The sequence below is a fragment of the Ranitomeya imitator genome, chromosome 2 (assembly GCF_032444005.1).
Source record: "Ranitomeya imitator isolate aRanImi1 chromosome 2, aRanImi1.pri, whole genome shotgun sequence".
NCBI classification, from domain to species: Eukaryota; Metazoa; Chordata; class Amphibia; order Anura; family Dendrobatidae; genus Ranitomeya; species Ranitomeya imitator.
The window spans coordinates 402,172,008-402,182,427 of record NC_091283.1 but is presented as its reverse complement, the minus strand read 5'-3'; the positions used below and the strand labels follow the sequence as shown (position 1 = coordinate 402,182,427).

The following is a 10,420-nucleotide window of genomic DNA, read 5'->3' as shown; positions in this document are numbered from 1 at the left end:
TCAAAGCAAAAGGTGGCTACTTTGAAGAAACTAGAATATAAGACATAACAAAAAAGTGTGAAACATCTGAAATTAAGTATATAATACCACATGTGTTAATTCATAGTTTTGATGCCTTCAGTGTGAATGTACAATTTTCATAGTCATGAAAATACAGAAAAATCTTTAAATGAGAAGGTGTGTCCAAACTTTTTGTCTGTACTGTCCGTAGCTGTACGAGGGCTGGCGTATTATTTATTTTTCCCCATGGGACGAGTTGTAGTATTGGATGACACTATTCATTCATTGTCATTATACTGGAAAACAAAGAAAAAAATGGAGAAATGGTGAAAACAATACATTGTAATTCCGCCATTGTCTTTTGGGGAGGGGGTTGTTTTATTGGCTTTTGGTGTTTTGAGAAAATTACCTTTTCCTTTTTTTTATTAAACTCCCGCCTAAGAGGACCCGTGATCATTGATCACTTCCACTATGTACAGCATGTAACTGTCGACGTCCGTCATACTGAGGATTTCAGCTGACACAAAAGTCCAGATAAATCTCCGTCTTCTAGATGATTTTTATAGCTAAGGTTCCTCAACGTTTGGTTGTCAGGGCACGATGGGAGTTGTAGATTTAGGACAGCTTGTAGAAATTGACACCATGAGTTCAAGATTTTCCAAAATTACTGTGCTGGGATTGTATCGTGTGAATAAGCCCCACGTGTGATATCTTGCCGTGGAACCTCGGCACCATGTGTATGGTGACTAATGTCTGATCCCGAGATGATTGAGTTTCTGCTCCACCCCAAGACCATACTCCTGGGAATCCCAGAATGACGTTTCCAGGTGAGATCACACATACCATCATGTCGTACTCATCCATCATCCTATTGCTGCTTTATAGTTATCAGTATTGTATAACCTGTCATTTCCCCAGCTGACCTCCCTAGTCCCCAATGCCTGGCCTCCCTCCCTATCCCATGTCTTGGTCATATATGAGACCCCCGCTCTAGCCCAGGCTGCCTTCCCCAGTCCCTGGCCTCCCACTCAATTCCCCGTCCTGGTCACCTTCCCAAGCCATTCATCACCCCCATCCTGGTGGTCTAACATAGCCCCCTGTTCCAGCCATCCTCCCTCCCTAGTCCCTCTGTCCTTGAAAGTCCTCTGCAGCCCCCAATCCCTCACTGCATTCCCTCCCTAGTTTCCCAATCTCAACTGCCCTCCCTAGCCATGATAACTGGCCACCATGCCATTTCCCGAGTTCCTCTCTGCCTTTCCCAGTCCCTGGCCTCCAACTCTTCCTCATCCTGGTCATCCTCCCAAGCCATTCATCGCCCTCATCCTGGTGGCCCAACTAGCCCCCATGTTCTAGCCACCCTTCCTCCCTAGTCCCTCTGTCCTTGAAAGTCCTCTGTAGCCCCCAATCCCTCACAGCATTTGCTCCCTAGTTTCCCCATCTCAACGGCCCTCCCTAGCCACCCTCCACTCCAGTACTGGCCGCCCTCTCTAGCCATCATAACTGGCCACCATGCCATTTCCCCAGTCCCAGACTTCAGAACCTGGTCCCTGTCCTTGGCCACCATCCCTAGACCACAGTCACCTGGATGCCCTCTCTAGCACCCAATCCCTGATTGCCCTCCTTAGCCCACAGTCGCTGGCTGCCCCTCTCTAGCTCCTCAGTCCCTGGCCACCCCTCTCTAGCTCCTCAGTCCCTGGCCACCCTCCCTAGACTCCAGTCCCTAGCCACCCTCCATAGACCCCAAACACTCACTTCCCTCCCTATCCCCTCCCCCCCCATTTCTTGGCTGCCCTACCTGGCCCTTCAGTCCCAGGCCGCCCTATCTAGACCCCAGTCCCTGGCTGTCCTCCTTAGCTCTCCAGTCCCTATCCCCCCAGACCCTGGCGGTCCTCTCTAGCACCTCAGTTCCTGACCTCCCTCTCTAGTGCCCCAGTCCCTGGCTGCCCTTCCTAGCCCTCCAGGTCCTGGCTGCTCTGCCTAGCAGACCAGTCCCTGGCTGCCCTCCCTAGTCCCCCAGTCCCTGGCCGCCCTCCCTAGTCACCCAGTCCCTGGCCACCCTCCCTAGTCCTCCAGTCCCTGGCCGCCCTGCCTAGTCCCCCACTCCCTGGCTGTCCTCCCTAGTCCCTGGCCACCCTGCCTAGTCGCCAGTCCCTAGCCGCCCTGCCTAGTCACCCAGTCCCTAGCCGCCCTCCATAGTCCTCCAGTCCCTGGCCGCCCTGCCTAGTCCCCCACTCCCTGGCTGTCCTCCCTAGTCCCCCAGTCCCTGGCCACCCTGCCTAGTCGCCAGTACCTGGCCGCCCTCCCTAGTCCTCCAGTATCTGGCCGCCCTGCCTAGTCCCCCACTCCCTGGCTGTCCTCCCTAGTTCCCCAGTCCCTGGCCGCCCTGCCTAGTCCCCTAATCCCTGGCCACCCTGCCTAGTTCCCCAGTATCTGGCCGCCCTGCCTAGTCCCCTAATCCCTGGCCGCCCTGCCTAGTCCCCCAGTATCTGGCCGCCCTGCCTAGCTCCCTATGAGATCAGCTGTGTTGTCAGCGCACTATTTGGCAGTATTTGAGCACCGAGTTGCCATATTACACTCCATTCCCTAACATACATTGGGCAGGACCCCCACATCATTATTATTTATTATTATTGTACATTTATCCTTTTAATTGCTTGTATAAGGCTGGATTTTTACACGGTCACATTTCGTAGTGACACTTTCTCTTTTGTTGGGGGTACGGTGGGATCCTTCTCCTCATTGCTGGCAGTGCAGGGGTTACCAGCAGGAGTAGGATCCGGTCCTACAAGATTTCCGCTGATTTCCTGGCCCCGGAGCTGAGATTTCCTGGTGATGTAACAGTGATCTACAACAATAGGGAAGGACCTGAAGAAGGACAAAGTATGTGACCCCAGATTAACCCAATCCATCCCGAGTACCCCGACCACTCCTGATGGGCAGTGTAGTCCGCTGCGGACACTGTGTCCCACATGATAGGATTAGATACACAGCTCAGCAGTCAGTATCACACATGATAGGATTAGATCCACAGCTCAACAGACAGTATCACACAGGATAGGATTAGATCCACAGCTCAGCAGTCAGTATCACACATGATAGGATTAGATCCACAGCTCAGCAGACAGTATCACACATGATAGGATTAGATCCACAGCTCAGCAGACAGTATCACACATGATAGGATTAGATCCACAGCTCAACAGACAGTATCACACAGGATAGGATTAGATACACTGCTCAGCAGACAGTATCACACAGGATAGGATTAGATACACTGCTCAGCAGTCAGTATCACACATGATAGGATTAGATCCACAGCTCAGCAGTCAGTGTCACACATGATAGGATTAGATCCACAGCTCAGCAGACAGTATCACACAGGATAGGATTAGATACACAGCTCAGCAGACAGTATCACACAGGATAGGATTAGATACACAGCTCAGCAGTCAGTATCACACATGATAGGATTAGATACACAGCTCAACAGACAGTATCACACAGGATAGGATTAGATACACTGCTCAGCAGTCAGTATCACACAGGATAGGATTAGATACACAGCTCAGCAGACAGTATCACACAGGATAGGATTAGATACACAGCTCAACAGACAGTATCACACATAATAGGATTAGATACACAGCTCAGCAGACAGTATCACACAGGATAGGATTAGATACACAGCTCAGCAGTCAGTATCACACATGATAGGATTAGATACACAGCTCAACAGGCAGTATCACACAGGATAGGATTAGATACACAGCTCAGCAGACAGTATCACACATGATAGGATTAGATACACAGCTCAGCAGACAGTATCACACATGATAGGATTAGATACACAGCTCAGCACACAGTATCACAGGATAGGATTAGATACACAGCTCAAGAGACAGTATCACACATGACAGGATTAGATACACAGCTTAGCAGACTATCACACAGGATAGGATTAGATACACAGCTCAGCAGACAGTATCACACATGATAGGATTAGATACACTGCTCAGCAGTCAGTATCTCACAGGATAGGATTAGATACACAGCTCAACAGGCAGTATCACACAGGATAGGATTAGATACACAGCTCAACAGACAATATCACACATGATAGGATTAGATACACAGCTCAACAGGCAGTATCACACAGGATAGGATTAGATACACAGCTCAGCAGACGGTATCACACATGATAGGATTAGATACACAGCTCAGCACACAGTATCACAGGATAGGATTAGATACACAGCTCAAGAGACAGTATCACACATGACAGGATTAGATACACAGCTTAGCAGACTATCACACAGGATAGGATTAGATACACAGCTCAGCAGACAGTATCACACATGATAGGATTAGATACACAGCTCAGCAGACAGTATCACACATGATAGGATTAGATACACAGCTCACCAGACAGTATCACACAGGATAGGATTAGATACACAGCTCAGCAGACAGTATCACACATGATAGGATAAGATACACAGCTCAGCAGACAGTATCACACATGATAGGATTAGATACACAGCTCACCAGACAGTATCACACAGGATAGGATTAGATACACAGCTCAGCAGACAGTATCACACATGATAGGATAAGATACACAGCTCAGCAGACAGTATCACACATGATAGGATTAGATACACAGCTCACCAGACAGTATCACACAGGATAGGATTAGATACACAGCTCAGCAGACAGTATCACACAGGATAGGATTAGATACACAGCTCAGCAGACAGGTTCACACAGGATAGGATTAGATACACAGCTCAGCAGACAGTATCACACAGGATAGGATTAGATACACAGCTCAGCAGACAGTATCACACAGGATAGGATTAGATACACAGCTCAGCAGACAGTATCACACAAGATAGGATTAGATACACAGCTCAGCAGACAGTATCACACAAGATAGGATTAGATACACAGCTCAGCAGATAGTATCACATAGGATAGGATTAGATACACAGCTCATCAGACAGTATCACACAGGATAGGATTAGATACACAGCTCAGCAGTCAGTATCACACAGGATAGGATTAGATACACAGCTCAGCAGATCAGACAGTATCACACAGGATAGGATTAGATACACAGCTCAGCAGAGCAGACAGTATCACACAGGATAGGATTAGATTGACAGCTCAGCAGACAGTATCACACAGGATAGGATTAGATACACAGCTCAGCAGACAGTATCACACAAGATAGGATTAGATACACAGCTCAACAGACAGTATCACACAGGATAGGATTAGATACACAGCTCATCAGACAGTATCACACAGGATTAGGATAGGATTAGATACACAGCTCAGCAGATCAGACAGTATCACACAGGATAGGATTAGATACACAGCTCAGCAGAGCAGACAGTATCACACAGGATAGGATTAGATTGACAGCTCAGCAGACAGTATCACACAGGATAGGATTAGATACACAGCTCATCAGACAGTATCACACAGGATAGGATTAGATACACAGCTCAGCGGACAGTATCACACAGGATAGGATTAGATACACAGCTCAGTAGACAGTATCACACATGATAGGATTAGATACACAGCTCAGCGGACAGTATCACACATGATAGGATTAGATACACAGCTCATCAGACAGTATCACACAGGATAGGATTAGATACACAGCTCAGCGGACAGTATCACACAGGATAGGATTAGATACACAGCTGTGCAGACAGTATCACACAGGATAGGATAAGATACACAGCTCAGCAGACAGTATCACACGATAGGATTAGATACACAGCTCAGCAGACAGTATCACACAGGATAGGATTAGATACACAGCTCAGCAGACAGTATCACACAGGATAGGATTAGATACACAGCTCAGCAGACAGTATCACACAGGATAGGATTAGATACACAGCTCAGCAGACAGTATCACACAGGATAGGATTAGATACACAGCTCAGCAGACAGTATCACACAAGATAGGATTAGATACACAGCTCAACAGACAGTATCACACAGGATAGGATTAGATACACAGCTCATCAGACAGTATCACACAGGATTAGGATAGGATTAGATACACAGCTCAGCAGATCAGACAGTATCACACAGGATAGGATTAGATACACAGCTCAGCAGAGCAGACAGTATCACACAGGATAGGATTAGATTGACAGCTCAGCAGACAGTATCACACAGGATAGGATTAGATACACAGCTCATCAGACAGTATCACACAGGATAGGATTAGATACACAGCTCAGCGGACAGTATCACACAGGATAGGATTAGATACACAGCTCAGCGGACAGTATCACACATGATAGGATTAGATACACAGCTCATCAGACAGTATCACACAGGATAGGATTAGATACACAGCTCAGCGGACAGTATCACACATGATAGGATTAGATACACAGCTCACCAGACAGTATCACACAGGATAGGATTAGATACACAGCTCAGCAGACAGTATCACACAGGATAGGATAAGATACACAGCTCAGCAGACAGTATCACACGATAGGATTAGATACACAGCTCAGCAGACAGTATCACACAGGATAGGATTAGATACACAGCTCAGCAGACAGTATCACACAGGATAGGATTAGATACACAGCTCAGCAGACAGTATCACACAGGATAGGATTAGATACACAGCTCAGCAGACAGTATCACACAGGATAGGATTAGATACACAGCTCAGCAGACAGTATCACACAAGATAGGATTAGATACACAGCTCAACAGACAGTATCACACAGGATAGGATTAGATACACAGCTCATCAGACAGTATCACACAGGATTAGGATAGGATTAGATACACAGCTCAGCAGATCAGACAGTATCACACAGGATAGGATTAGATCCACAGCTCATCAGTCAATATCACACAGGATAGGATTAGATACACAGCTCAGCAGACAGTATCACACAGGATAGGATTAGATACACAGCTCAGCAGACAGTATCACACAGGATAGGATTAGATACACAGCTCATCAGACAGTATCACACAGAATTGGATTAGATACACAGCTCAGCGGACAGCATCACACAGGATAGGATTAGATACACAGCTCAGCAGACAGTATCACACAGGATAGAATTAGATACACAGCTCAGCAGACAGTATCACACAGGATAGGATTAGATCCACAGCTCAGCAGACAGTATCACACAGGATAGGATTAGATACACAGCTCAGCGCCGGCGGACAGTATCACACAGGATAGGATTAGATACACAGCTCATCAGTCAATATCACACAGGATACGATTAGATACACAGCTCAGCAGACAGTATCACACATGGTAGGATTAGATACATGACGGGCTGAGATACACTGGCTCAGCAGTAATTCCCATTATCTCTGTGCCTGCCCTCCTCTCCCCCAGCCCTCTCCTGTGTGGCACTAGCCAGCCTGTCATACCCTGTAGTCACCAGCAGAGGGTGCCCCCAGACCCGCCTGCCTCCCATTGCCTGCCTTGTGAAAGTAGCTAATAATATTCCTAGACTGGAGGTGGAGCAGAGCCAGGCAGCAGATACACACAGCCAGGAGGGAGAGTACTCCGCTTCCAGGGACAGTATGGATCACACACCTTCCCCAGGCAGCCAGGTAGGATGTGCCCAGCATGGAGGGGACAGGTGCACCCTTCTAGCAGCCATGGGCAGCTCAGATTGTAGGATAGGCTTGTAGTCACAGCCACCTCCAGTCCTGCTGCCTTCTTCCTGGTCAACCTGTGCAGGTAGAGAAGACTCCCAGGTGAAGAAGCCATGGAGGAGCAGCACAAGGCCACCAAAGACAAGAGCCAGGGCTCCAAGAAGCTCTTCAGGAGCAAGTCCCTCAGGTCTGTGGGAAATTTCATGCAAAGGATCATCAAAACTTTGAGCAATTTGTCCCACCTGGTGGATGCAGAGAGAAACAACTTGTACACAGAGGATGATGATGGGGGCTTCACACAGAAAACCCACCCTGGAGAAGGAAAAGGATCTGGGCAGGAGGATTATAGGGTTGTCCAAGGCGGTGACAGTAACAACAATCTGGGCAAAGCTCATACCTTGGCCAAGGGTCAGGAAAGGACCTCCTTCAGCTCGGAGGAAAAGGTTCCTGGGGTTCAGGGGCTGAAGAACCATGGGAACACCTGTTTTATGAATGCTGTGGTCCAATGCTTGAGTAACACAGACCTCCTGGCGGAGTACCTGGGGATGGAGCAGTTTAGGATGGAGCTGAATAGGACTAAGGGGCACGAGGGTCTTCAGAAGGGGTCTGCAGAGGAGACCTCGCCGGCTGGAAGGGGGGAGGTCACGGAGAGGTTGGCCTCCTTGGTCAGAGGTCTGTGGACCTTGGAGTACACCCCTCAACTTTCCGTGGACTTTAAGGTGAGTGTGATAGTCAAGCCACTGTTGTAACCGCTCATTTTCTTACTACGCAGGTCAAGGTTCAGTTTTCCACCCCTAGTTTTATTAGCGTTTGGGTACCCTCCTTGTTGGCACAAGCCCCCAGTTGCCCTCCCTCAGGTAAACCCCCCATAACAGCTTTATTCTAATCTCTGCATCCCCGTAATGTCCTTATTTCATTAATAATCCTATATAGTCTTGAGTTGGCAGTGGCGACTCACCGGTTAATCATCTACACCGTTATGATGTCATCGCTGACTGATTATAACAATATCGTTCACCAGACAGAGGCCCTCTTGTTCTACGGCGTAATTAACGCTTTACAAACACTCATTAAGAAAAAGAAAACAAAAAACAGTTTGTTGAATCCAGTTTTGGTCTTGATCGCATGTTGCGTAAAGCTTCACTGCATTGGTCGCCTCTGCAGTCGACCTCGTCAGCAATATACTATTACCAGCTCGTTATACGTAACATCGAAACAAGATTGTACTGAGGTGTAAGCTGAGGCCCCATGTAAAATGGCCAATAGGAACCCAAGCTGCTACGGGCCATTTATATTCTGCGATCGTGCTGCCACCCCCCCAAAAAAAAAAAAACACACACACACACACACACACACACACACACACACACACACACACACACACACACACACACACACACACACACTAAGTGGCGAGCGCCAAGGTGACCGATCTCAGGTGTCGGCGTAAAGTCGAAGCAAGGGAATTATCCAATTGGTAAAATGCTGCGTACAATTAAATTAAAAGCATCTGCGTCCCCAGAGAGGATCATTGTATCATCTGCGAGAGGCTTCCCCCGTCCTGCGACATATGCATATCCTGCTGCGGGAGAGCTTAACCTCTTCACTGCTACAGAAAAATTACTCCCATCAATGAGAGTACCTACAGTATATTTTCAAAATATGAGGTCAGTTTTCGCAGATAATCACAATGTATTGTTGTGATAAAAGTCTGTCTCCATGCTGTCACCACTAGAGGGAGCTATTTGTATACTGTTGTGTCCAGTGAATACCTGGCAGGCAGTGGGCTCCCCCTAGTGGTGACAGCAGGCACATATAATTTTAATACTTTTTTTAATACTGAGGGAATGAAAGTGACACAAATGAAGTATGTTCACCTTTTCGGTTCCTTACTGATACAGCGCTAACTCTCTTGCAGTCCTTTCTGTTGTTTGTATACACATGACCGCTGCAGCCAATCCTCTGACTAGGTGCTGTGAATATGGCAGTGTGTTAAGCAGTATGAGATCTCCCTCAAGTCAAGGACATAACTTGATACCATTGAGTCCCATTGATTTGGCCACTCCCACTTGACCTCCTTACGGACATTGAAAACTTAAGAAGTAGTCCTCATTTTTTTTATTTTTTTAACATAAATTAATACTACATATGAAAACAAGAAATGTAATATATCTGATCAGGGAAATCTTCCTCCTACTGTTCCGATCTTTATTTCTGAAAATTCTTAATTCATAGGTAAAATGTGTCTTCAGTGACTACAGACCCATTACTGAGCTAGGAGATGGCAGTTGGTGCTCATAATGTTCTATGGAGAACTGCAGAATGTCTGTGTCTTGTTGTTTTTGTACTCCCCTATTCCGTTCCCCATTATCAGTGCAGTTGGCCCTATAACAGATGCTACCTTGGCAGTTACGCCCATGTTCTAACTTTGTCTCTAAGTCCATGGTAAGCTCAATGCCAGGTGTCTGCCTGAACGGAGTAAAGCCATAGGTATAGGACTCTGGAATGAGAATCCCCATGTCTCCATCTGGCAGTCGGTACAGATAACCCTTTATGTATTTATTATACTTGTTTTCTGTGTTGCTAACTAGTTATGAAGTTACTTCACCAGCCCAGGTCATTAGAACTGAGCAGAAAATGCTCCTATAGAAAACTACTGATACTTAAAGTTTTTTTTTTTTTCTTTAATGTGTTTTGGCTAAAAAATAATTTTTGTAATTGGGTTTCTATAAAAATGTTTCACCGT

General features: G+C 46.9%; 1 protein-coding gene across 1 annotated transcript in view; it reads left to right on the top strand.

The window, feature by feature from the left end:
- The first annotated feature begins 7,579 nt into the window (after positions 1-7,579).
- USP43 (ubiquitin specific peptidase 43) overlaps positions 7,580-10,420 on the top strand; it is a 44,859-nt gene continuing 42,018 nt past the window's right edge. The window contains exon 1 of the mRNA XM_069750633.1: positions 7,580-8,393. Within this exon, the coding sequence (XP_069606734.1) occupies positions 7,788-8,393 (606 nt within the window). The 5' untranslated portion in view covers positions 7,580-7,787. The remainder of the gene's footprint in view (positions 8,394-10,420) is intronic.